The sequence below is a fragment of the Miniopterus natalensis genome, chromosome 4 (genome assembly GCF_054644295.1).
Source record: "Miniopterus natalensis isolate mMinNat1 chromosome 4, mMinNat1.hap1, whole genome shotgun sequence".
Taxonomy (NCBI): Eukaryota; Metazoa; Chordata; class Mammalia; order Chiroptera; family Miniopteridae; genus Miniopterus; species Miniopterus natalensis.
In genome coordinates, this window is record NC_142084.1 from 77,847,371 (window position 1) to 77,874,395 (window position 27,025).

The window sequence follows — 27,025 nt, forward strand, 5'->3', positions numbered from 1 at the left end:
TCTGCCTTCCCTCTGGTGCCCCTCAGCCACCTGGACTCGGGGGTCTCCTCCCGCCCCTCCCCTCCTTTCCCGCTTTCCCTGCCCCATGTCCGAGCCATTTCTTCTCTCAGATCCATTCCTCTCTAACCCTGTTATTTTTCTTTCTCTCTGATTTGTCCTCTGTCTCTGACACACTTCCTCTCCCCCTTGTCCCCAAGCAGTGCGGGTCCTCTGCATTTCCTACTTCTTCCATTTCTATGACTCACCTCTTTTTTGTTGTTCTGAAGGTGGCATTTTCGGGCCCTGCATGGGGCCTTGTGGTCGTGATTTCTTCTGTGTGTGACACAGTCCCTCAGCCTGTCTCAGCTGGGGAAGAGGGGACACCTTCCTACAGAGCTCTGGAAGAGAAAGTGGCCTCATGCAGGCTGACCCCTCGAAAGCCCCACTCATGGGCCCTATTTCCCCGTTTCCAGGGAGGCCTGGGGGACCATGAGGGTGGGGTTCTTCCAGCACTGAGCAAGGGCTGCAAGGATAGGCATGAGCCTCTCCTTTGCCCTTTGGCTTTGCCTCTGACCTCGGTGACCTCTGGCAAAGTCATCTGTAAGCTGGGTCTGTGAGTAGCTGACTGAAGGCTGCCCTGGGGTGGAAGGAGGTGGCTTGGCTAAAGCGTTGGCTGGGAGTCAGGCATTTGCTGTCTGGGTCTCCCTGGGACTGGGCATGTGTCTTGGGGTGGCAGTGAGTGTCCTGTCAGTGGGGTATGTAAACAGAGCCCTGTCTTCCTTGGGGCTTCCGAGGAGCTGTGACAGGGACATAAACTCTGAGGCAGAGAATTTGGCTCTGTTCAAGTTTTATTGTACCCCTTTCAACCTGGGGACTGAAGAGCCTGGTGGTGGCTCTGTTGGGCTGCAGCAGCCTGCCATCCCCCAGCTCTGTCTAATGGCCTGAGGGAAGGTGGGAGGGAGGCAGAAGGAAGGGATTGGAGACAGATCACCAGCCCTCCCCCCACCCTGGGGTGGGGCCCTCCCTGTCTTCACAGAGCTGGCCCAAGGGCTGCCAGTCCAGCCACCCCACAAATCCAAGGCACTGGGGGCAACCCCTCACAGCCAGTCCTCAGCCAGCTACGTGGCCAACGTGTGCCCATTGGCGAGCCGCCCAGCTGCCCGGCTCCGAGGGCCATCAGTGGGGGTTGCCTGGGGGCCTTGAGCTGCCCCGTTCTTGAGCTGTGAATGCTCCTGGGCTTCCTCCCCTTCACTCGACACCGACTCCTCCGCGTCACTGCGAATGTCCTTCTCCATCTGGGGAACAAGAAGTGGGTACAAGGCTGGGGCTGGGCTGGGGCTCTTGGTGGTGCTCAGGAGCCCACCCTCACTTGGCCCTACCTGGCCTTTCTTTATGAAACTGCGGATCATACGAAGGATGAGGCAAGACCAGAACACGTGCAGCAGCTGCAGCATCATCAGAAGCGAGTTGAAGAAGTAGTACCCGAAGAAGGGGCCTGAGTTGGCAATGGACTCGTAGTATGTGGTATAGAGGATCCTGAGGCAGGCAAGTGGTTAGGCAGGAGGGAGAGGTGGGCTTTATCAGCAGCAATAGCCCCCAGTCCTAAGAAGCTCTAACTTGTGTGACCTTCCCTACTCCAGAACCTTTGATGGCTCCCCATTGCCCCCAGAATAATACCTAGGCTCTTTAGCTAGGCATTTAAGTGCTCCCTCTCACTTGGTTGTGTTAAATGAGTAAGTCACACAAGCTTCTCAACTGGCCTGTGCACAACCATGAACCCCAAAGGAGCACTTAGTATTCTCATTGCTCTCCTGGGTGGTCCTTTCACACCTTTCCTTCTCTTCTCAGGCTTTCACCCCCAGCCACCCTCACCCAAATCAGCTGTAAGGTCACCAGTGACCTGCCTGGCTCATGCAGCAGGGGCACAGCTGGTCCTTCCTCCTCTCTGATGCCCTCTCCTCGAGTGCCTTCAGGGACCCACACTCCCATCTCCCCACTTCATGGCTGCTCCCTCTGCATCTCCACTGCAGGCTCCCCCTGGCCTGCAAACATCAGGGGCTCTAGGACTGGGTCTCTCTGTCCATACCTGGCCCCTGGATGACCCTGTCCAGTCTCATGGATGCAAACACTGAACAGTCACATCTCTCCAAGTTGGTGTGCCCAGTTTCCTCTATGATTTTTCTGGGGGACTTGGAGGCCCCTCAAATTCAGCACAGCCAGAGCTGAGCTCCTGATCCTGAATGGACAACTCTAAGCTCATAATCATCTCATGACCCTTGAGTCATCCGAGTCCACCCACTTTCTCTCACCTGCACTGGTCCAGTTCCATCATCACTAACCTGGACTAGCGCAGTGGCTTCTGCCCTGGCCTCTGCCCTGTCCCCCAGCTCCTGTCCCAGGGTTGGGGTGGGGGTGTTGGTTCAGGGGCTCTCACCAGCTGTTCTCTCTGAAGCCACCAGAGGGCGCCTGTGAGCACCCAAGCCAGGCCCCCTCCCTTCTCTACTCAGAATCCTTCACTTCACTTGGGATAAAATCCCAAGTCTTGCCCTGGCCAGCACTGCTCAGTGGTTATAGTGTCAGCCTGCACACGGGAGGGTCTCAGGTTTGATCCCACCCTTGGTCAGGGCATGTGTGGAAGGCAACCAAATTAATTCACATTGATGTTTTTCTTTCTCTCTCCCCCTCCCTTCCACTCTTTCTCTAAAAATCAATGGAAAAAATATCCTCAAAAAATTCTTCCCTATGGCCCTACAACCTGTCGAGTCCCCTCCCTGCCCTCACATCTCCTCTCCCTCTAGCTCAATCTGCTCCTGTCATAAGGGCCTCCTTGCTGTTCCTCCACCATGCCCAGCACAGTCCAGCCTCAGCACTTTTGCTTGTGCTGTTTCCACTGCCTGGAACACTATTCTGCTATGATCAGTACTGAACACTGTCAGTGACACCTTCCCTGACCATCCTGTGTAATTCCAACTACCCACACACTTCCTGTGCCTATCTTTAACATGATCACCACTCCCTCACACACGCTATATTCTACTTGTCTTAGTTTATTCCCCCAATGTCAGCTCCATGTGAGCAGAGATCTTTATATTGCTCCCTCTGCTGTGAGAAGCTCAGCAAACATACTGGGCAAAGACTTCAGTGAGCTGGTGACCGACCCTGCCATCCATTCCATGTTCCAGGCACATAAGGGAATGAGGACTGAGCCCTGTCTTCTGTCTCTTTCACCTCTGGGCCTTAGCATGTGCCCTGGGCTGGGAACACAACACCCTTCTTTGTCTCCTCCTGGAAGCCTCCCGCCAACACCCCCTGCTCCCTGGGTCTGGAACCAAGGGTGAGGCAGGCCTGCATCCCAGCCGTGTCCATCCGCCTCCCCAGCCCCCACTAGAGGCTGACTCACTGGGTGGGGAAGAGCACAAGGCGCGTGTAGAAGAAGACCAAGGAGAAGACGATGAAGAGAGAGTTGCACACTCGCCACTGGTGGGCATAGTTGAACATCTTACAGGCCTGGGGAAGACAGCAGAGAGAGGACTCAGGTGGGTGGTAGTGCTGGGGAACCAGGTAGGAAGGGGTGGGGACCTCTTCTCAAGGAAAAGGTGCCATGGGGCAGAGCCTTATCTCCAGGAACTGCCTAGAAAGGTACAAAGTGGGTCTCTGAGTGAGAAGCTTCAACTACCTGAAAGAGAAGAGAGGGGGGGGCCTCACCTTCTAGGAATCTTAGGGGCGGGGCCTCAACTCCTAGGAAGACAGAGAGGGTCAGGGACTCATCTCCCAGGAAAGCTGAGGGGGCGGGGCCTCACCTCACTGGAAGACTGAGGGGCGGGGCCTCATCTCCAGGGGCACCTGGGAGGGTGGGGGAGGACCGCTGAGAGGGGTGGGCTGGGCCCACCTCCAGCAGGTAGTCTGCTGAGTCATGCAGCAGCAGCACCAGAGAGCCAATGCGCAGCAGGTTTGCGCAGTAGGAGAAGGTGATGAGGGTGATGGTCACGAGGTGGTGCGCCACCTGTTCCTTGAAATCCTGTGAAAGAGATGGTGGGTCACACCTGGGACAAGGCTGGGTGGCCAGAGGTACCAGAGGATCTCCAGGTACGGGGTGAGGCCATCCCTCCCCAACTGAAACTGGATCCTGGTTCCCCCAGGACATCACTTCCTCAGCCAGAAACTTGGCCTGTCCTCACCTTGCGTTTGGTGTCGAAGGGCAATGTGATCAGCAGTGAGATGTAGAAACTCAGCTCGAGGAGATACCAATAGTAGAGGGCTGGCTTCAGGGGCTGTGGTAGGGTGATGGGACAGGGTTAGCGAGGGAAGTGGAAACTCCCTCGGGGCCCTCCCCAATTTGCTCAAAATCAGGACGCTTGAATCCCAATGAGCAAAAATGGTGTGACCCTCCTATCCCTGGAGGTAACCAAGGGCAGTGGTTTTGTGTCAGCTCCTGCTCCAAGTTTCCTGACTCCTAGCCCCTCTCTATTCCGCAGGGGGTGCAGAACTAGAAAGCGGGACTTGGAGGGGGATTATACTGTCTTGTCCTGTATGGCTCTGCTGCCTTTGGCCATAGGAACTTTGACCTCCCCAATCCTCCCTCCAGCCCCTAGGCAACCCCTGCCACTCACCTGGTTTGGGTAATTGTCCCAGCACAGTACTGGCCTCCACATCCATGACTCCTGGAGAGGGGGAGAGGCACAGGCATCTGAGGCTGCCCAAAGATCAGACCCCAGCCCCCCACCCAGCCCAGGGCCTCCTTGGGGTCCCCCTGGCTCTTGAGGTACTGCTGTCACTCAGCTTTGATCTGTTTAAAAATTTTTTTTCATATTTTTATTGATTTTTAGAGAGAGAAGGGGGAAAGAAAGAGAAACATCGATGTGAAAGCAGAACATGATTCGGCTGCCTCCTGCATGCCTCCTGCAGGGATCAAGCCTGTAACCTGGCCATGTGCCCTGACCGGGAATCGAACCAACAACCTCTTGGTGCACAGAAGGATGCCCAACCAACTTAGCCACACCAGTTAGGCTACTCAGCTCTGATCTTTCCTATCTGCTTACCTCTTTGCTTTCACTTTAGGCCAGGGGCTCACTCGCTGCCATATCCCCAGCCCCAGCCACACTAGGTTCCAACGGGCTCCCACTGAGGGAACATCTGCAATGACTGCCAAGTTCTCCTTCCTTTCTCTCTGCACATGCTTTCCCCTCTGCCCACACCCCTCCACACCCCCTCATCCCCAAGCCAGGCCCAGGGCATAGTAGGTGCCTGTAGGACAGGTGGAGGGGCCAGGAAGCAGTCAAGAACACTCACGTGGTAGAGGACCGAGAGGCCACCAAAGAAGGAGCACAGGTAGAAGACAAACCTCCAGCTGCAGACAGGGAGGAAGCCCATGAGGCGGCTGCTGACCGAGCAGACTCCTCCCACGCATACCTCCTCCCCAGCTCTACCCCAGGCTGACCTGGCTTCACAGAACTTCTTGCTCAGGCAAGGTCGGTCCTGGTTCCGGCGTCTTCGGAACCAGCGTTGTGTCTGCTGCAGCGTGAGGCCACACTGCGTGGCCAGGACAGCCATCTGAGGCTGGGGAAGGGGTGATGGGGGCCAGGGTCACAGAGGTGACTTCCCACTCCTGTCCCAGGACAGGTGGGACCCAACTCTGCTACCCCCTCCCCTGCAGCCCCAGTCCTCATCTGTGGGGCTATCTACCTATAAAGATAGGAGAGTAGTGGGGCATGGGGTGGGGCCCCCTGAAACAGTCAGGCCTGTGAGAACCCAGTTCTGCTCACAAGACAGGCAAATGACTGATGGGGACTGGGATTAAGAAAGGGGCTTCCTGTATCCCCTCTAGAACAATGTATTCTCACCCCTATTCCAGGCAGGCAGTTGAGACCTTGTCCCCACCTCTACCTACAGAGGGCAACTGACAGGGGACAGGGGTCACAAAGCTCTCTATTCTGCAGGAGCTGCACCCCTCTTCCCCAGCCCAGACCCTGCCCACCAGGCAGCTACACCACGGACAGGAATTGAGGGAGGGTCACATGACTGCAGAACCCCCAGAATAGTCAACTCTTCCAGTCTTCCCCAAAACAGGAGAGAAATCTACACCCCTCACCCTCTCCAGTCCCAGGAGCTGCCCATTGGTTGGCTGGGCTTACTGATAAGGGACCAGGTGGAGTGGGGGTGGGTGAGGCACGGTGTGTGTGTGTGTGTGGGGGGGGTACAGGCTGCCCTGGGCTTTCTCTGTCCCCAACAAGGGGGCCACATACCATCCCCAGACCCCATCCACACAGCAGCCATGCAGGCAGATGGGGATGGAAGAGGGTAGCGGGGGACCTCACCTTGTTGAGTCTCCATCCTTCCATGAGGAAGTGTTTCTCCAATGTGGCATTGGGTTTCACCGGCCTCCTGGCCTGATCCTGCACACCCAGCAACCGGCTCAGGGGCAGGCCGACAAGTCTGGTGCAAGGGACACAGGACTCGTCAGTCCAGGTGAGAAGAGACGTACATGCTATAGGTGGGGAAACTGAGGCTTGGAAGGGCCAGGTTATATCCTGGGACCCTGGAGGATAGCACTGAACATAAGAAAGGTAGCTGGCCTGGTCTTCAGAATCAGGGTGTGAAGGTCAACATTAGTGGTACCTAATCACCTTCATTCAATCTAATCTCAAACTAGGGGTCAGAATCCTCTCACCGCCTGTCTCATGGTGGCCTATGTCCTGGTCGGGCCCCCAGCAGCTTGTGTCTCTCCACAGTCAGGAGCAGGTCTGCTCCTTTCCTCTCAGGCCTCCCATCTTCCACCCCCCCCCCACTTCAGGGTGGACAACTTGGAGGAGCTGGACTCTGGACAATCAATGCTTTGCCCGAAAGGGGGCTCCCAAGGCCAGGGGGTCAGGAATGAATTTCATATCTATTATTACAACAGCGAGGCTGCATTTGGGGAAACTGAAGCTCAGAGCCGCCCTGCAAGGAATTCATTCCAGGCTCAGTCGAGATGGGGAATGGCGCACACTGACGTTTGTTGAGTGCTTAAGCCCTGTCAGGCATTATGCACTTAACCCTATCATCCCCATTGTCCCAATGGGCAACAGCTCGGAAAGGTCAGAAATGTGTCCAAGGCAACACAGGGAGTGAGCGGCAAACCTGGAACTCAAACCCAGGATTTGTATCAAGTTCCCTTAATAAAGGGGAAAACCCCTGCCTTCCACCCCAAAAAGTTCCTCCCCCCCTTGCCCTTTGGCAGCAACTGATGCCTTTGGGACATGATAACACTTTCACCTCAGTTGGGGCCATCAGTTAAATATCCAAACCCCGCCTGGGCTCCAGTAGTAAACCTGGGCACACCCCCTCCAATGTTCCCCACCCCCGTGGGAAAGCAGACCCACCCACCAAGGCCTGGCTGAATGGGCCTCTCAGAGTCCCTCAGGCGAAGCCTCAGCCTCTACTGGCCTACCCACTGTGTGGCCTCAAGTAGGTCACCAGACCTCTCTGTGCCTCCATTTCCTCTGTAAGGTGGGGATAATAGTACCACGCCTCGGGGTTGCACTGAGGGCAAAGTAGGTAAAGACCCATTAACTGCTGAGAGCAGTGGCTGGCACAGAGTAAGTGCTCAAAGCGTGCATGTTAAATAAATGTCAGTGGATGTTCCCTGGGTTCCCTGTGTCCAAGGAGCCCATACCTGGGAAGCTCCTTATGAGTGGGAGAGACAAAGCAAGATGCTGAACACTGCCAGGTCCCTGTGGTCAGGGCAAGACAGAGGTGGAGACCCAAAGTGGCAGAAGGGGGTTAAGAGCTCTGTGGGGGGAGGGGCAGGGCAGGCTTCCCTGGAACCCAGCCAGCCTCAAAGGAGCTGCAAGGGAGTGTGTGCAAAGGCCAGGTGGCTGCAAAGAAGATGGCAAACCAGGAATGGGTGTGGGGAGTGGAGGAGGAAGTACATGTGGAGAAAGGGGGGCAAGAGGGGTCCTCAGCATCAAAGGAACCTTGAGGGTGGGGGGACAGTGGGGAGGCAGGCAGATAGGGGCCTGGCAAGGCAGGTCTAGGAGCTGTGATCACAGCATTGGTCACATGGGAAAGGGTGGGACTCCCTGGGACAGAGGGGAGGAATCCTAGGAGAGATGCCCACACCCAGGAGGACACCCAGGGAAAGAGGGAAAAACCCAGTTCTGAGCAACATCTGGGTCACCTGAGAAATGACTGAAAATCCACAGGGTTTGGCAACCTGGAGGTCGCTGGGAGGGCAGCTGACATATACTTAGGGGCTGGTGCCAGGCTGCAGGAGACTGGGGGTGAGTGGAGGGGGCCCCCGAAGCGGAGTCTAGAGTGCCTATGCTCCTTCCTTGGCTAAAAAGGGCAGTAGGAGGAAAGGCGATGGAAGGAGCAACGGGGGGGGGGGGGGGGGGGACGACCGCAGGAAGGAGATGTGGTAAGGGTGAGGGACTGCCTTGCCTGTAGAGGGAGGGGGAGGAGGGAGGGGGCAGGAGTTTCTCAGCTTACAGACTGGCCTCTGCAGACCTGTCCTCAGTCAGTAAAGTGGGCATATGCCCACCAGGTCCCCATCCGTTTTCTGAAGAGGATGGCATACCCAGACTAGAACTCTGGCCAGTGTTCTGGTAAAACAGCCATCAGAGACCAGAAGAAATGTGAGTGGTGGTGGCTAGGGGCAGGATGGAGGAGGGGGCAATTTTGTTCAAAGCCAGAGGCACATTGGGACAAAACCAGGCACAAGGTGGCAGCACAGCGCCACACCACACACCAGCCACAACAGACACTCACCTCTCGAAGGTGAAGCGCATGGCTACCAGAACCAGTGCCACGGGCAGGGCTGCCAGCATGTCCTGGGGGTGGGCATAGACCAGGCCATCCCTGTCCTCCAGTTCAGCCCATGAGGTATTGGGTGGTAGCCAGAACCTGTCCTGCCACAGCCACTCTTTCAGACTGGACCACATCCTGTGGACAGACGGTCCGGTTAAGGGCGAGCTGAGAATGCAGGATGGGTGAAGCTGGAAGGCCTATCACCCGGCCCTCATTCCCCCAGCGCCTGGCAACCTGGAGTTTATTACAGCCGGTGTTAAGGATACACTTGGTCTGTGTGTCTTCAGGCAAATGACTCGATCTCTCTGAACTTCAAGCTCATCTGTAAAACAGGGACAGTAATACCCACCTCTTAGCTCAGCCTGGTTAGGTACACAAAGTGCTTGGCCTGACGCCTACTGACCTTTAACACCACAGCTTATGACAGCAGTTATTATTCTGTACTTTACAGACAAGAAAATAATGGCCAGAAGTCAAGGGAGTGGCGGAGTAGGGTCGTGATCTCAAGCTCTCAAATGTCCAGGAAGGTTTCTTGCCATTGTGGGAAGGTGCCTTGGATGCAGCCCAAAGACCAAGAGTTTAAAGAAATCTATAATTCCCTCCCTAGCTATCCTTCCCAATGTGGACCCCACGAGGTGCGAATGTCAGTTGTCTCACTCACTACCCCAAATCATGGGCGACAGCTGGGCAAGAGAACCAACAACAAGACCGAGCTTCCTGGAAAATGGAGCAGTAACTAAGGTGAGCCAGCTTTCCACCAAGAGCTATCAGGGAGGGGACCAGCCCCCATCTGCAGAGCCTAGCCATCTTGAGTAGCCCACAGTTTCTCCCTTTCTCAAGATCTTAAGACAAGTGCCCAGACCCTCACACAGATCCCACTTGGAATGTTTGTTCACTCATTTGTTCATCTGTCCGTCCATTCATCCATCTGTCTGTCCATCCATCTATCCATCCGTTCGTTTGGTCCATCCATCCATCCATCCATCCATCCATCCATCCATCCATCCATCCATCCGTCCATCCACCCATCCATCTACCTATCCATCCACTTGTTTGGTTCATCAATCTACCTATCCACCCACCCATAAGATGTTCTTTGATTGACTTGTACATGCCAGCTTGGATACAGAGGGGAACATTCAGGATGTTCTTAAATGTTTGAGGACAAAGTAGACACATTCCTGTCTCCATGATGCTCCCAGCTAAGCAGGGGAGGCAGCCAATATGCAAATAAATAGATTAATAAGTAAATGAAATAACACGGTGTGATGGGGTCTGATAGAAAATAAACAGGGTGGAATTGATTTTAAATGAGGTGACCAAGGAAGGTCTCTAAGGAGAAACCATCTGAACTGGGAGATCCAGAGATAAGGAGGGCCTGCGTTTATGCAGAGGAGAGTAGTGGTTGTACAGAGGGGCTTTCCAGAGAAATAAGCAGCATGTGCAAAGGCCCTGAAGCAGGATTCAGCTAGGAGTGCTGAAGGATTAGTAAGGAGGCCTGTGTGGCCGGAGCAGAGTAAGTGAGGGGGAGAGAAGGGGGTGAGAGCAGGGAGGAAACTGGGCAGATCATGTAGGGCCTGTGGGCTGTGGGAAAGAACTTAGATGATTTCCCAGCAGAGAAATTAAAAGAATTTACAGTGGCCTATGTGGCTCAGCTGGCTGGGTGTTGCCCCATGCACTGAAAAGTTGCTGGCTCCATTCCCGGTCAGGATACGTGCCCAAGTCGCAGCTCAATCCCCAGTAGGGGGCATGCAGGAGGCAGCTGATCTATGGTTGGCTCTCACATCAATGTTTCTCTTTCTCTCTATCCCTTCCTCTCTAGAAATCAATAGGAAAATTTTTTTTTACAGTGAACACCTATATATCTACCACTAGATCCCGCCAGTCATAGTTTGCTTCATCACACACCTGCCCATCCGTCCCTTTACCCACCCACCAGTCCGTCTGATTTTCCTGGATGCATTCCAAAAGCAGCAGCAGACACACAAGCAACATTACCCCTAAATATTTCAGTATGCAAATCATAACTAGGGCTCAATATTTGCTTATGGGGTTTTTTTTTTCTTTCAAGATAAATTTTATTAGAGCAAAATGCATCAATCTTAAGTGCAGAGTCGCTCAGTTTTGGCAAATGCATGTGCCCATGTAACCCAACCTCCTACCATAAACGTTCTCGTTTTTCCACAAAATTCTCTTGTGCCCTTTCCAGTCAATCTCCATCTCTGCCATTCAAAGGTCATCTCTGTTCCATTTTTTTTTTTCCATCTGCACTGGCGTGGGGGTGTCTGTCAGATGGGTGAGAGGGCCCCTGAGGAGGAGGAGGCTCTTTTATCTGTTCTAGAACTTCACATAAATGGAACCACAGGCTGGTCTTTGTGTCTGGCTGCTTTCACTCTGCCATGTTTTTGAGACTCATCCATGTTGTTGCATTTACAGTAGCAGTTTTCCTTTTTTACACGAAACTGCTGGTACCACAGGCATATAACACAACTGGTTACCATCTGTTTGTTGAGGGGCAAACAGGATGCTTCCAGTTGGGGTAGCTATGAACAAAGCTGTCATGAACAGTCACATCCTAGTCTTGTGTGAATAGAAGTTTGCATGTCTCCTGGGTCAGTCCAAGGAACGGAACTGCTGGGTCATAGGACAGTCACGTGTTTAACTTTATAAGCAATTGCCAAACTGTTTTCCAGGTGGCTGCACCATTTTACACTCCTGCTTGTGGAGTTGGGGGGGTTCTGTGACTCTTGGTTATATTAAGGCCAGATGGCAAGCCATGGGCTGTTGGTTGCCATGCAGGAAGTGGCCTAGAGGAGGCCAGAAGGGGGTGCTGTGTGCTGTCCAGATGAGGTAAGTGGGTGGATATTTCCAGAGACATTTTGGGGGCAGAGCCCCCAAGAGTTGAACACCCTCAAGAAAGGAACCAAATAAATCTCGCTGGGCTAATATCAAGATGTTCGCAAGGCTGTGATCCTTCTAGAAGTTCCATGGGAGAATGTGTTTTTCTGCCTTTTTCAACTTCTAGAGGTACCTGCATTCCTTGGCTCATGGCTCCTTCCTCTACCTTCAAAGCCAGAAGGGTAATATCTTCAAATCTCTCTCTGATCCTCCTGCCTCGCTCTTATAAGGACCCCTGAGACTACGTTGTGCCCCATAGGTAATCCAGGGTCATCTCCCATCTCAAGGTTAGCTTGTTAGCAACCTTAGTTCCTTCTGCAAACTCAGTTCCCCTTTGCCAGGCAAGGTAACATAGTCCCAGGTCCCGGGATTAGAACATGGACATCTTTAAGGGGCATTGTTCTGCCTGACACATTGCCGGCCATCAGGAGAGTGGTTTCTCTTAGGGACAGGTAATGACCAGAGGGGCCATGAGGGGTTGCAGAGGGCTGGAAGGTTCAGTCTCCTGATCCAGGTGTTATTCTGGTTGAAAAAATCCACTGAGTTGTGTATGTATGATGTGGGCCCTTTTCTCTGTGCAAATGAAAACATTTGTATTTAAAAAGTCTACAATTCTGATTTTAGGTCTGACATGTGGGTTTTCTGCCCACACCAGCATGCAATTCTCTCACACCACCTGGGTGTCCTACAAGTCAGCTCAGTTCTGACACTATGTGGAGACACTGATGTCAGATCCCACAGGTTAAGGACTCTGTCCTACAAGACTGCCCCTGCCCCAACTTCACCTGGGCTTCTGCCATACAATGGGCTGCAAACCAGAGTTGCCACCATCTCCTTCTCAGGTTTGATGTATTTGCTAGAGTGGCTCACAGAAATCAGAGAAATGCTACTACTAGATGACTGGTTTGTTATAAAGGATATAGCTCAGAACAGCTAGATGGAAGACATGCATAGGGCCTGTATAGCGAAAGGGCCCAGAGCACCTATGCCCTTTCCAGGCACCACTCTCCCCAAATCTCCATGTATTCACAGCCTGGAAACTCTCTGAAGACACAGCCTGTCTTATTTGTTTTTTTATGGAGTCTTCACTACATAGGCACGATTGATTAACTCATTAGCTATTAGTGATTGATTCAACCTCCAGCCCCATGTTCTTCCCCCACCCAAGGGCACCCAGATGGGCGTCCACCAAAGCCATGGTGCTTGCAAGTCTCAATGAGCTTCAGGGACAAGGGAGAACACACAAGAACAATGGCATCTCATAATCTCAGGCCTCTGCGGATGTATCCAGCCTCAAAGCCCACCATTCATTGCCTGACACTCTGCTCCCATCACACTGTACATTTTCACACACCCAGCCTTTACAAATGCTGTCCTCTGCCTGGAATGCCCATATAATATTTATTGCCCAGTTCTGGGTGCTGAGGACACAAAATGGTGGGGAGAGAGGGCAAGGTCTCTGCCCTCACAGGTTGTCTGTTTAGTTGTCACTTCCTCCTGGAGGCACCTCCAGACTGCCCCAAACTTAGATCCACTTAAAGCACCTCCCCTAGCCCTGCCTGGCTCACTGTGGTGTTGGGAGCTAGCCAGGCAGTCTTTTTAGAGGTGATGAGGGGGGAAGGAAGGGTACATAACCAGTCTCAAACCCCAGTCCCCTCAGGTGAAGCAGGCCCAGCCCTTTCTTGCCCCCAAGTCACTTTGGAAAAGCACTTTCCAAACTAGAGAGCCTTCCAAGGGTGCTTCAGACTGACATACCCTACCCTGACTGCAGAGGTCTTGGCCCTGGAAACCCTACCTCTCTCTAGCACCAATGACTGTCCCCCCCATTCCTTCCATGCTCTTGATAAAGAAAAGACACTGGTTTGGCATGAGAACAGGACCTGGAGCCGAGTAAGCTGGCTGAGTTCCAGCTCCAATGCTCCTACTCCTGGGGCCTCAATTTCTTCACCCACCTTTGGTGGGACAGGTGCCTGGCACACAGGGTGGCTCAGGGGTGGCCGTAAATGAGCATCCATAGCCAGCAAGGCCCAAACTTCTCTTTCACCTCCTGATTCCCCGCCAGATGCCCTCTTCTCAAGGGACGGGATGAAATGGGGTTCTGGGTGGCACTCCTCCTCAGGCTTCATTTTTTCTCTTTTGGACACCAGCCCCTCCACTGTTCCCTGTGACACTCTGCCTCCTTGGGCATCGGCTGCCCCGTCTGAGTCACGTCTCCTGCTTTACCACACCCCCTGCATGCTGGTGTTGCAACACACTGGATTCCTGTCTCACCCATTTACCAGTCATGCCAGCTGGGGCTGCTGACCTGGCTGCTCTGTGCCTCCGTTTCCTCATCTATAAAGTGGAGTAACAATAGGCCCTTTCAGAGGGGGTGGCTGGAATGACACCACGGGAGAAGTGGGCATGAGGTAAAGTTGAGTTACTTATTGCCAGCAGGAGAGAGGAGAGGGGCGGGCTGGAGAACATTCTGGAAAAGAGAGGTGGGGGCCTGAGGCAAGTTCTGGATGGTTCTTTCAGAACAGCCCCTGGCCTCTGCAAAGGCACCTTACCTTAAAGCTATAGCTAATGAACTCAGACTGGGCTCAGCCAGGGCCACAGAGGGGCCATTTGGAGAGTGACCACACAGGTGGCTGGGCCAGCCTGAGCCTCGTCCCCACCGCTGCCATCCTGCCCACCCCGGGTCTCAGTCTGGCTTCGTCTTGAAGCCTCTTTGGCCTTACTCCCAGCCCTGCCTCTGCCACCTGGAGCCAGACTCTGATAATCCTTTTTAGTGGCTAAAAATATCTCCAGATTGGGGGACAGAGAGATTAGGGTTTGTGCTGATGTGAGGAGGGGGCAGGAAAGCAGAAGATCCCTGGCCTGCCTCGTGGGTCTGGAAGAGCTTGCCTGGTCCCTATTATTCCCCTGAACTCTCAAATGCCCCAGCAGAGTAGGACTGCACACAGGTTTATTTTGTTTTATTTTTAATCTGGCTGGAAACACAGGACTGCCCTGAGTTGCCTAATTAAAATAGGAAATCAATTCAGACACCACATGTCCAGGTCCAGGTCCAGACAGACAGACAGACAGACAGACAGACACACACACACACACACACACACACACACAATCACCCCGGCCCCTGCGGCCTGGCCTGCTGCCTGGAGTCACCTGACTCCTGCAGCTGGAGGCCCTGGCAAAGAACACATGATCTGCTAAGTGGGGATTGTTTGCCGATAACCACAGTTGCCCCTGTACTAGGCCCTGGTTGTCCCCTCCAGATGGCCCTGGCTCCTCCACTCTGGACTTCTCTGAGCAGGGTGCCCTCAGGGTACTAATAACCTGAGATGCAGCCAGTCCAGAAGGCACTACCATATTGCTCCCTGCAAAGACCCAAAGAAGGGACCCAAGTCCAGGGTTCTACCTCACCACAACTACTATTTATTTTATTAAAAATATATATTTGTATTGATTTTTAGAGAGAGAGGAAGGCAGAGGGAGAGAAAGGGAAACATCAATGTGAGAGCAGAACATTGATCGGCTGCCTCCTGCACGCCCCCTACTGGGGATTGAACCCGCAACCCGGGCATGTGTCCCGACAAGGAGTGGAATCAGCAACCTTTTGGTGCATGGCTCAACCAACTGAGCCATACAGACCAGGGCTGCCCCTCCTATTTAGACACACTCCTGCTCTCTACACTCTGGCCCTGTTGATAGACTTCTCCTCTCCCCAACAGCTCAATTCACTGCAACAATTACTTGGTGCGCTTCTAACTCACCAAGCTCCTTCCTGCCCCAGGGCCTTTGCATGTGCGGTTCCCCCTCATGGTCCTGTGTCTAGGTCTGTCTCATCAGTCACATCTCAGCTCACTTATCACCTCCTCAGAGAAGCCGTCTCAGATCACTACCAGAGAAGCTACCATATTAGTCCATCTCTTTATCCTGTTTCATTCCTTTAGCCCTGTCATCTCAGTTGATCTGTTTTCTTACTCACTTGTTTGTCTGCCTCACGACAAGGCATAAGCTTCATGAAGGCATAGATGTTGTTTTAGTCACTGCTGTGTCCTCAGACAGGGCCTGGAACAACATTAGGTGCCAACTAAATGCTAAGTGGATGAATGAGTAGATAAAACAAACACATTCAAATAGGTGGATGTGAAGACTTTAGGTCAGTGGTCAAACTTTCTAGAAAAATAAGCCACTTTCTTTAACAGACAAGGTCAGCTTGATCCCCATAAAGTAGGTATATTGTCTCTCCAAAAACTGGGAAGCCTGAGGCTCAAAGGCAGAAGCTACTAGAAACAGGTCCAGCAAGGGAGAGAGCCAGGGCTGGAAGCTCCTAGGGAGGGGAGGGGCTGCTCTGTACTGCCAGAGGGATCAGGACTCACGGGATCCTGTGGAGGCCTCCCCAAGCCTGTTTCTGCCTCTTAAGGTTTCCCTAGGGAGAAAGCTCCCCACCTCCCCCTGCAGGCTCAGGGGTCTAGGTGAACTGAGCCAGGTACCCAGGTATCCCCAGCTGGCCAACCTTCCTCATCACAGCTACCCCTTCCACTCCCCTGGTTGGCCCCCACCCCCCAAATTAAATAACCAACAGTGGGGTCATGAGGGTTGCTCTACAGCTGCCAGCCAGGCCTGCTCTCCTGGCCCTGCTCCCTCCCTCCCACAGCTCCACTCAAGCCCCTGCAGTGTCCCACACCGGTCCAACCGAGGATGCTCAAGAGCTTCCTCTGGTGGTCCAGCCTCCAGGCCTTTAACAGCCTTTTGCCAGAAATTCCTCCACCCCTTTGCTGGGCCAGTTCCTACTAGCCTTTCAAGACTTGGATCAGATTAAATTCCCTGCTTAAGAGACTTTCTCTGCCCTTCCCACCCTCGGCAGAGCCCCTCTCCTCAAGCCTTTCTTCAGAGCTTTTTTTTTTTTTTTTTTGGCCCTGGCCAAACCCCATGGAGCTTAGAGAGCTAGCTGGCTCTGAGTCTCTCTCAACAGTGAGCGCCAGGGAGAGAGACCTGTGGGGTCCCCAGCATCACCTAGTGTGGGTGTGTGTTGGGGGTCGGCAAGGGAGGTTTCAAGGACTGGGGAGGAGGGAGGATCAGGTCTCCGGGCGTTTGGGGGGGGAAATGAGCAGTCCCCAGCCCCAAAGGTAGGCAGGGGTGGGGCAGCAGGATTGATTGATACCTGCACAGATGAGAGTATAAGGGCAGTTCTGTTGCACTACAATTAAAACAACACAGCTTTAATGAGGTATCATTGACATGTAATAAACGGCACGTTTAAAGCATGTGATTCAATGCATTTCGAAACATGTGCACACTCATGAAATCATTACTTCAGTCAAGACATTGAATACAGTTGACTCTTGAACAACACGGGTTTGAACTGTGTGTGTCCACTGTATATGCAGATTTTTAAAATCTTGTAAACAGATGATATACACTTACAGTATTGATACATACAGTACAAAAATGTATTTCTTTTCTTAATGATTTTCTTAAGAACATTATCTTTTCTCTAGCTTAGTTTACTGTAAAAATACATTATCTAAAACATACACAAAAATATGCTTTTGTCAACTGCCTATGTTACCGTAAGTCTTCCGGTTAACAGTAGGCTATTAATAGTTAAGTTTTGGGGAAGTCAAAAGTTATAAACATATTTTCAAATGCTCATGGGGTCAGGGCCCCTAATCCCCACATTGTTCAAGAGTCACTGTCATTTCCTGAAGTTTCCTTGTGCCCCCTTTGAAGCCCTCCCTCTTGCCCTTCCAGTGAAAACTGGACGCAACTTTGATGTCCAACATTTGGGGGTCAGGAACCTCAGCATTTCATGTGATGAAATATTAGGTGTGAGTTTAAACGGAGGAAGATACATCATGGATTAACCTTGAGGACATTATGATCAGTGAAATAAGCCAGTCACAAAAAGACAAATACTATAGGACTTCATACAGGAGGCCCCTAGGGGAGTCAAATCAGGGGGAAGTTGTTTAATGTGATGAAAAAGTTGTGGAGGTTAACAACAATGTGAACATTCTTAACAATACTGAACTGTGCACTTAAACATGGCCAAGATGGTAAATTTTTGTTATATGTATTTTACCACAATTTAAAAAAAAATTTAATTTAAAAAATTATCAAAGGAAGGGGAAAGAAGAGGAAAAACTTTGTTAACTGACTTGGGAGGATCACTGAGTTAAAAAAAAAAAAAAGCAAAAGGTGGAGACACACTAATGGCCTGATACCTAGATTATGAAATGGAAAACCACCAGAAGAGTTCTGCTTCTGGTAACAGCAAAGTTAGCCACATCAGACCAGCCCTCTCCGAGATAAGAGTCAACTCTAGACTATATGTTAAAAAACAACTACACCCCAGCTGGCGTGGCTCAGTGGTTGAGCATTGACCTATGATCTAAGATATTGAGGTTCGATCCCTGGTCGGGGCACATGCCTGGGTTGCGGGGCTTAATCCCCAGCCGGGGGCGTGCAGGAGGCAGCCCATCAATGACCCTCTCACCATTGATGTTTCTATCTCTCTCTCCCTTCCTCTCTCTAAAATGAATAAAAAATACTTAAAAAGAAATAAAAATAAAAAACAACTATAGCAGGTCCTTGAATAATGTTATTTCATTATAACGTTGATGAAATGCTGTAGGAACTTAACTCTGTTTACATCAATTAGCCTTTGGTAAATTGGCTCAGTTATGTGTCATTTCACTTAAAGTCAGAGTGCATCGATGTTAAGTGAGGACTTACTGTACCTGACAGCTTTGGTGCTGCAACGTCTAATGTGGGAGCCACTGGCCTAATATGTGGCTATTTACATTTCAATTAACTAAAATTAACTAAAATTTAAAATTCACTTCCTCAGTTACACCAGCAACATGTCTATGCTCAATAGTTGCTTGTGGCTTATATACTGGGCAGTGCAGATAGGGAACATTTCCATCACGCACAAAACTCTACAGAGCAGTACTGCTTGAGAGTCACCAAAAATATGTAGACGGTAGATGGGAGTCTATAGCTGGATTAAGGAATAGCAAGGGATGAGTTTCCCACTTTTTGTTGTTCTTCACTGAAAAAAGAAACTGGCTTGAAAAAATGAGAAGACAGAGCCTACAGAGACCACAACAGCTCAACAGTGGGTGGAACATGTTAAAAAAGAGAGAGAGAAAAGGCAGGTCCAGATTCTATACGAAACTCTGTGCGAACCCTGAACCATGCATGTGCTGGGCAGACTCCAACCAGCCCGGCTGAAGCTAAAAGAGAGTGAACTTTCACCTGTCACCACCACGGGAAACAGACTTTGGAGCCTGAGTCCCGGTGGATTAACTGCCTGATAAAAATTTTTTTTTTTAATCAATGGTCTTCAGAGGAACAAAAGAATCCAGAGTCTCTGCAACATCTTTCACAATGCCCAGAATACAATCCAAAATTACTTACATACGAAGAAATAGGAAAACATGACCCATAGTCAAGAAAGAAGAAAATCAATGGGGACTGGCCCTGAGGTTACCCAGATGTTGGAATGAGCAGATAAGGACTTTGAAGCAGCTATTATATAGTCAAGGATGTGAAGAAAAATGACTTCCTAATGAATGAATAAGACACCGCAGTAGAGAGGCAGAAACTATAAAAATGAACCAATGGAAATTCTAAAACTGAAAAATACAGTATTTGAAATAAAACTCATGTGTGGGCTTTTGCCCCGTTACACTCAAGTTGTCCTCCACCCACAGACCATGCTTTGTTTCTCCTGAGGCTTCTTGGCCAAGGTCCCACCTTCCATCTAGTCTTTGGGGACGGGAACCTGGGAGTCATCGCAGGCCCCTCCACACACCCTGGACACTCAGTTACTCATCAAGTCCTGCAGTTGTATCCATCTCCCTAGTTACTGTTGAGGAAGTCCCTTCTCTGCTGATCCCACTGCTGTGGCCCCATCTCTCCATCTCAATCATTGTGGCCTCTGCCCAGGTCTCCCTTCTGTGGGTTTTGCCTAGGCCACCTCCCAGCATTCATGCCATCCTTCTACCATGCACATCAGACCTTCCCTCAGCTTTAAATCCTGCAAGTGCTCCTACAGATCTGGCATGCACTCAGGCATACCTTCAGGCCTTTTGCACATACCTCTGTCCCCATCTCCCCCACAAGCAATGCCCTCCCTTTCTGTCTGCCAAACCCTTTCTGGTTCTTCAAGAGTGTTCTCCAGACACTTTCTCCAGGAAGCCTTCCAGGTGCCCACACACTGGGTTAGGGGCCTTTCCCCTGGACTCTCCTACCCCCTTCTCAGAAATTTTGGGGCAACTTTTGTCTCCTCCCCAGTAGCCTGGTGATGGGGCCTGACCTCTCCATGTACCCAGCACCTGACACAAGATAGGTAGCCAGAAGCTGGCCACCAAATGTACAACTGAAAGGCTGAGCTTAGATCCTGGCTGGCTGCAGACACTCAGGCCTCGGAAAACAACTTAGCTCCAGCCTCAGTTTTCCCCACTCCTGCCTATCCCTGTTCCACCTGTGGGATTACACGCCTACCAGTCTCCTTCAAAAGGCTCACTTTTTTTTTTTTGGTTAATCCTCACCAGAGGATATTTTTAGAGTAGGAGGGAGGGAGGGAGGGAGAGGGGTGGAAGAGAGAGGGAGAGAGAAACATCAATGTGAGAGAGACACATCAACTGGTTGCATCCCCCAAGAGCCCTTGACCGGGAATCGAACCCAAGAGCCTTCAGGCCATGGGCCAACACTCTAACCACTGAACTAGGGCCCAAAAGGCTCACTTTTTTTCCTTAAGTACATTTATTTTCATATTGTCTTCCATCCCCTAGGAGAAAGCCAGCTTCAGTGTCATGTGGTGACAGTGGATATAAAACAAACACAGTGAAAACAAGATGACATTCATTCCTGGCCAAATGACTCTTGTACTTTTTGGATTTCTGAAAGTCCTGAGGCATAACCTTTTCACCTATTTCTAAAATTTCAATTGCCTATGCTCACTCGAGTCCCAGATGCATACGGTCCAAGGTTGAAACAGGCTGACACAGGTGAACAGTTACACCCCTTTGGCTCACCCGTCTCACTGCAGAAGTCACTGCAAGCATCTCTTTCATTGCATCAATACTCTTGCTGTACCCCTGGAGAATGTTCTGGAAACCCTTCACCCTCAGAGCCAGCTTCAAATCTAGGAACAACTCAGGCTGCAAGGAAGAGGTCTTGTTCCCTGTGTTATTTAGATGGGCTCTTAGATTGAACAAACACATCCTATTCCACCAATCTCATTACCTCTGTGGAGTCATGTGAATTTTGTGGTGTGAAAAAGGGCAACAGTTTCAAGACTCAGAATGCTATGAGAAGAATTACATCAAGGAAGCATGTGCATGAACAACCTGACACTTCCTCCAAGAATTGCCTTATAATCTGCAGTCCACAGGCTCTTAGTACCTGAGAAAACATGGCAGGCACTCGGCAGTGGAGGGGAAGCTGGACTTTATCATTAGCAATTAGCCCTTTGGAAAATGGTACTGCTATCCCATATCCTAAATGGTAATGGTATTTGTCTGGAAAAATGGTTTATGAAAAGTTTTCTTTATATCCAAAAGTGAAAGATAAACAATCTATGAAGAGAAAAAAAATACACATAGATGATCTCCTCAGAGAGGCTCTAACTACCTGAAGTAAAGTAACCCCCTTATTCTTAACACATTTCTTAAAAATCCTTGGACTATGTGGGACTGTGTTAGGTGTCTTCTCTCAGGGTCTGACTTTGCCCCAACTTTTTCCAATCTCCAGCTAAGCCCCCAGGAAGCTACAGCAGGTGTCCAGTGCCAGGAGTTTCTGTAGTGTGTATTTTGCAGATGGGGAAAATGAGGCACAGGGCAGGAAGTGGAAAGCTGGGATTCGAACCTAAACCTGCCTGTCCCAGAGCCTGACACCCTATGCACCCTCCATCCAGTCCCTCCCCTTCTGAGCCAAGCTTCTCAGGAAGTACCTGGGATGCCTATCATCCTCTCACAAACATTTATTGGGCACCTACTATATGCCAGGTGTTGGGCTACACACTGGGGTCCCAGCAGGGTATAGACTACCACAGGATTGCACCCCATCCAGAACCTCAGCTCCATGAGGGTGGGAGTGGGCAGCGACAAACACCATATATTTTATTAATTTGTTTCATGATGTCAGGTAGTAAAAAGGAAAGTAAGGAAAGAAAAGCGATCAGAAGTCAAGCAGAGAGGGCTGCAATTTTAAAGAAGGTCAGGAAGGCTTCTCTGACAAGATGATATTTGACCAAAAGAGGTGAGGGAGGCAGCTCGTGGGGACAGAGCACTCTAGGTAGCAAAAATAGCCGGTGCAGAGGCCCTGAGGCAGGGCCATGAGTGCTGGGGCTGGGAGAGTGGGAAGACATAAGGGCAGGGAGGTGACAACCAACATCTAACCAGTATCTCAGATGGAGAAATGAGACCTAGAGGCAGACATTTCCAGAGCTTGCCTTGCCTGCTCTCCTGTCACTCAAGCTCCTTATACCCTGCCATCTCCCAATAGTTTAGCCTGACTCCCTTGCTCCAACTGTGTCCCATGGTGCCTGCCAGAATCACTGCCATAGCTGAGCCAGGGCCTAAAGGAGTTGCTCTTAGGTGCTCTCATCCCCATTTTGGAGGGTAATGGGCGTGGGGGTGGGGTCCCAATCACGGTGTGTCTTAGTACAGTAGAACCTCTGATTAAGGTTCCAGGGTCCAAGTGTTCGAAGCCTCTGAAGCGGGAGGAGTTTGGGCATACCTGGGTCAGTGGTGGGGGGTGGGGGGTGACCAGACCCAGGTGATCAGGCCTTTGTTCTCACAGGGTATGTGGAGGGGTGCGGGGGGGTCTTTTTCCTCAACCTGGAAAGGGAGTGACAGTGGGCTGGTGGCAGGGCCATCCTCAGAACACACCTGCCTAGGTTTTTGCTGCTTGTCCAGAAGGCCCAGCCAGACCCCTGCCTGGTATCCCTGAATCCCTTAGGGCTCTTATCACCTTTTTTGAGAGCATCCTACCTTAACACCCAGCTCTGTGCCCTGTCCAACCTGCCTGGCCTGCAGCCTAGCCACCAGTGCCGCTGTGCCCCCCACTCCCATATCCCCCATCATTGCCCTCTCTTGGCTACCTCCCTCCACTCCCTCAAGCCCCTCCAGGAAGTATCCCAGGTCAGCTGAGCCCCACCAAGTACAGGGGGACAGGGGTGGTGGTCTTCCCTCCCCCTGCCAGCCCCCTCGGCCTTCAGGGTTCCAGGACTTCAGAGCAGAATGACCAGTGCACACAAGGGACAAAGTACCAAAGCAATCTCCCCTCCGCCACAAACCACAAAGCAGTCCTGGCGCAAGGGCACTCCGAGGGTCTGCTGTTGCTGTTGTTGCACCTGAGAGCCTCAGTCTCTTCATCTGCCCTTCTCCACTCTCTCCCTTGCTCACTCTGCTCCAGACACACCAGCCCACTTATTCTACCTCTAACATGCCAGGCCTGGTCCTGCTTCAGGACCTTTGAACATGCTGGTCCCGCTGCCTGAATGCTTTTCCTCCAGATGCCCACCCATCCCCAATCTCGCTGGTTCTTTCTCATCCTTCAAGGCTCATCTCCTTATCACCTTCCTGCTCTCCTCCTCCCAGAACATCAGTTCCATTGAAGGGGGGGGTGTTTCATTTTGTTCACTGCTAGTTCCCACTGTCTCCCAGTGCAGGGACTTCCTAAGTATAGGCTGAATAAATAAGTGACAGACAGGGGTGGAAAGGAGGCACAGAGAGGTTTTGCAGGCATGGCTGGCAGAGGCTTGACCCCTACTCAGATACATAGTCATGGGACCTGGGGGCAAAATATGGTTTTGAAAGCCCAGGAGTGGGTAGGGAGAAAGCCAAGCTCCTGCTGGTTCAATGTGGGGAAGTGACATGAGGGCATCATATTAACAGAGGTATAAAGTCAAGACAGGGAGGAGAAAGGTCTCCTCTTTGTGTGGTCAGAGCCAGGTTGGGTCTGAGGTGCAGATTCAAGGGTGGCAATAAAAAGCCCATTCTGAAAGATCTGGGTGGGGATGGGGGCAGAATGGGCAGACAAGGGTATAAGACCCTTGTAAGGGGAGGGATTGGAAGCAGTGGATTAAGAAACATGGCTGAGGCTGGCCTCTTCCTCCTTTTTGAAGCCCTTGCTCCCTTGGCTTCTGACTTGTCACCCACTCCTGGTTTCCCTCCACCCTCTCTCCAAACTCCATTCCCCTACCCAAGGTGGGTATGTGTCCCAAGCTCCAGGCTTGCCTCTCCAAAGCCTAGCCTCACCTCACCTCCCCCTGGACCTCCAGCAGCACCACAATTTCCAGATGCTAGAAACAGATCGCTAACTTGTAGCTAAACCTGCTCCCCAATCAGCAGCTTCTGCATTCCACCCAACTGCAAACCTATGTGGGATTCACCCACTTCCTACACATCCCGCTTCCACCCAGTCCTGCCCCACCATGATCTGGACCAGTGCAATGTGCCTACCTCCATGCTAGCTCCTGCCCGCAGCAACCCCCATGCACCCTGCAGTTTCTCCCCTCTACATCTCAGCTCACTGGTCTCTTTGCCCATTAACTGTTCTTTTTTTTCCCCTCTGCCCATTAATTCTTAATCATCCTTACTAATGAGTCCAACAGCCACTTCCTCCAAGAAACTTTTCCTGACCCCTCCCTAGGCTGAATCAGGTCACTCCTCTGGCTCCCCACACCCAGGCATCCTGTTTTACCTGGTGCTTATTACCTACCAGCCGGACACTGTGCTCACCACTGAGGTGATGACTACTGTCATTCCCATTTTGCAGGGAATAAACAGAAGCACAGCACGAGAAGGTGAAGTCACTAGCCTGAGGGCACTGAACTCAAACTGGTGGGACCTGGTCTGTGACAACCTCCTGACAGCTATAGCAGGAAAGGGAACAGCCTGCAGGGCCTGGATAAGAGAGAACCGTGCTTTTCCACCCCCATGCCTGCTTTCCTGTGGGTGTCCCAGGGGTAGTGGGAGGTGGGAGGAGTGATCCCAGGCCTGCTTCCCCTACCCACTACAGCCATCCCAACGGCTCCTGTGCCAGTGTTCACTCCATGCCAGGCACTGGGCCAACCAAGCACTTTGCAAGCCTGACTCACTCAGTCTGCAAATGACCCTGGCTCTGAAGGTGGGTGCAATTATGCCCCACTCCCATTTCTCAGAACAAGAAATGGAGGCTCAGTGAACTCCCACTGATACTGGAGCCCCCCCTCCCCCATGAGGCTGCCACTGGGATGGCCAAGCCCTTTCCTAGCCAAGGCTTCCTTTGACCCCAACAACATTCCCAGGGGTAGGAACTGCTGATCCATTTTACAGATGGGCAAACTGAAGCTCAGAAAACTTTCCCTGGGCCCAAAAGGCCAGTTCAAGGACGAAGGCTCCCAGCTTATTTCCACTGCCTCTTCCCTCTCCCCTCAAGACATCTTTGCTGGGAGTAGGTGAGCTGGGAGGACAGGCAAGGAAGGTCCTGATAGCCTTCTCCCTGCAGCCTGACTAGACCTGCGGGACCCAGGTGTGCTATGTGAGGCTCCAGGCACTCACTGGTTTATTCATAGCAGCTGCTCTTGGAAGGGGACCGAGTTGAGGCTGGGGATGCCAGAGTCCTCAAAGGCAGCTCCATGTTCCAGAATTTCTAACTCAGGTGGCCCCATGCAACAGATCCAGGCTGCCTCTGTGGGGCCAGGCGGGGCTCGGCTGCTTGGGACCTTGCCTGGGCTCCCCCATCAGGTGGCACCTCACAGGTTTTGTAAGTCAGACTCAGTCATGACAGCTACCCCCACCCCCAGACATGTTTTTTCCTGTTTCGCCATCCCAGCTGTGAAAGGCCCTTCCACACTCCCAGCTGCCCATGCCAACAATCTCCTCTGGGCACTTTCCTTCATGCCCCACTTTTGAGCAGACAGGAGATACAGATGATGTTCTGACAAAATTAATCCCCAATTCACCTAGTTTCCACCACCCCTGCCAGTCCAGAGCAGCAGTATCCTCCCATCTGTTCTGCCCACAGCAGCTGCTGGATCGTCTTAAGACTACCTCGCCCACTTTGTTCTAAGCCTTCCGTGGTCCCCACAGGCTTGAGAATGGAAACCACACGCTCCTTACCATCCATCCATCTTCCAGGCCGGGGCCAACCTCTCCCCACCTCCAATCCCAGCGCTTCAGCCACGCTGGCCTTTCCGCTCTGCAAACACACCCGGCTGGGCCCTGCCTCAGGATCTTGCTGTTTCCTGGGCCTAAAAAGCCCTCGCTGGCTGGCCACTCTGGCCTGGATGATGCCTTCTCCGAGAAGCCTTCCCTGACTTCTTTTACCCCCTCGCCGTGATGCCTGGTCTTCCGCGCACGTAGCGTGGGCGAGAATGATGTGTGTTTCTGCCACCGCCGCCGTCTACGCGGCCCCGCCGCGGGCTCCGTGGCCGGGGCCCCGGCGGCATCCCCAACTGTGGCACGTCGGTGGCACCCAGTACCGGCTCCATATGGATTCGCCGGTGAGGGACTGGCACTCTCTTCGCGCTCCCCGCGTCCACACGGCCAGATAGCCCCGCGTCACGGTGTCAGGCTTGCCCCCAGGTCCCCCCGCCCGTTTCGCAGCCGCGTCCCCGGGCGCGCGCGGCGCGGGGCCCTCCGGGGAGCAGGGCTCGCTCGGGGAGGCAGCCCAGGCCTGGCACCAGATGGGAAGCCCCAAGATGCCGTCCAGGGCGGGGCGATGGGGGACCGGACAGCTGCATCTGGGGGCCGGGCCGGGGCCGCCATGGCTGTGGAGGAGGGGCCGGAGCTGGCCGCAAGGGTGGCGTTTGGGGCGCGTTCTGGGCGCGGGGGGCTCGCTTACCTGGGGGTGGCGGGCGGCCAAGTGCACCGGGTGTCGGGGGACCGCACGCCAGTAAAAGAAACACACGCAGCGAGCACTAGGGAGCCGAACTCACCTCCCAGCACCGCTACGGCTGGGGGCCGGGGAAAAGGCTGTAGCGGGGACGCGGGGCGGGACTGGGGGCCGAGCCTAGAAGGGCGGGGCTGGGGGCGGGGCCCGGCTGGACGCGGGGTACTGGCAGAGCTCCGCTCCCTCCTGGCAATTGGCCGCCTCCCTCCCCCGCCCCCGGCCCCGCCCCAGACCATCCCCTCCCCCCCGGCCCCGCCCCGAGGCTCGCTTGGCAGCGATCCAGCCGCAGATAGCTCGCCGGAACCTTTACGCTGGTCTCTGAACCCTGCACTGTACTGTGCGAGCTCAGTCTGGCCCCCGCTTCTCCTCGGTTCGCTGCACATTCCTCCGGCCCCCTCCGGGGCCCCATCGTCTGACCCGGCTCTGACCCGCGCATCTGCCAACACTCCGTGGGCGCCCTGATCCGCTGTGGTGTTTGGCTGGG

The 27,025-nt window shown here is 52.6% G+C and overlaps 1 protein-coding gene across 5 annotated transcripts; it reads right to left on the reverse strand.

Moving 5' to 3' along the window:
* Positions 1-182: 182 nt before the first annotated feature.
* Positions 183-26,626, reverse strand: CERS4 (ceramide synthase 4). 5 transcript variants are annotated; one of them, XM_087816875.1, is made up of 13 exons: positions 26,494-26,626; positions 15,635-15,717; positions 8,998-9,085; positions 8,725-8,898; positions 6,294-6,411; positions 5,417-5,535; positions 5,269-5,326; positions 4,590-4,640; positions 4,158-4,250; positions 3,869-3,997; positions 3,380-3,486; positions 1,359-1,515; positions 721-1,274 (listed from the first exon to the last, which is right to left on the reverse strand). In XM_087816875.1, the coding sequence occupies exons 4-13, from the start codon at positions 8,895-8,897 to the stop codon at positions 1,098-1,100; spliced, it is 1,182 nt and encodes a 393-aa protein (XP_087673001.1). In that variant the 5' UTR covers position 8,898; positions 8,998-9,085; positions 15,635-15,717; positions 26,494-26,626; the 3' UTR covers positions 721-1,097. The 5 variants fall into 5 exon arrangements, with proteins under 5 accessions (XP_087673002.1, XP_087673003.1, XP_087673001.1 ...); XM_087816876.1 differs by lacking the exon at positions 15,635-15,717 and having other exon boundaries at positions 183-1,274; positions 9,030-9,085; XM_087816874.1 differs by lacking the exon at positions 15,635-15,717.
* Between the last annotated feature and the right edge of the window lie 399 nt (positions 26,627-27,025).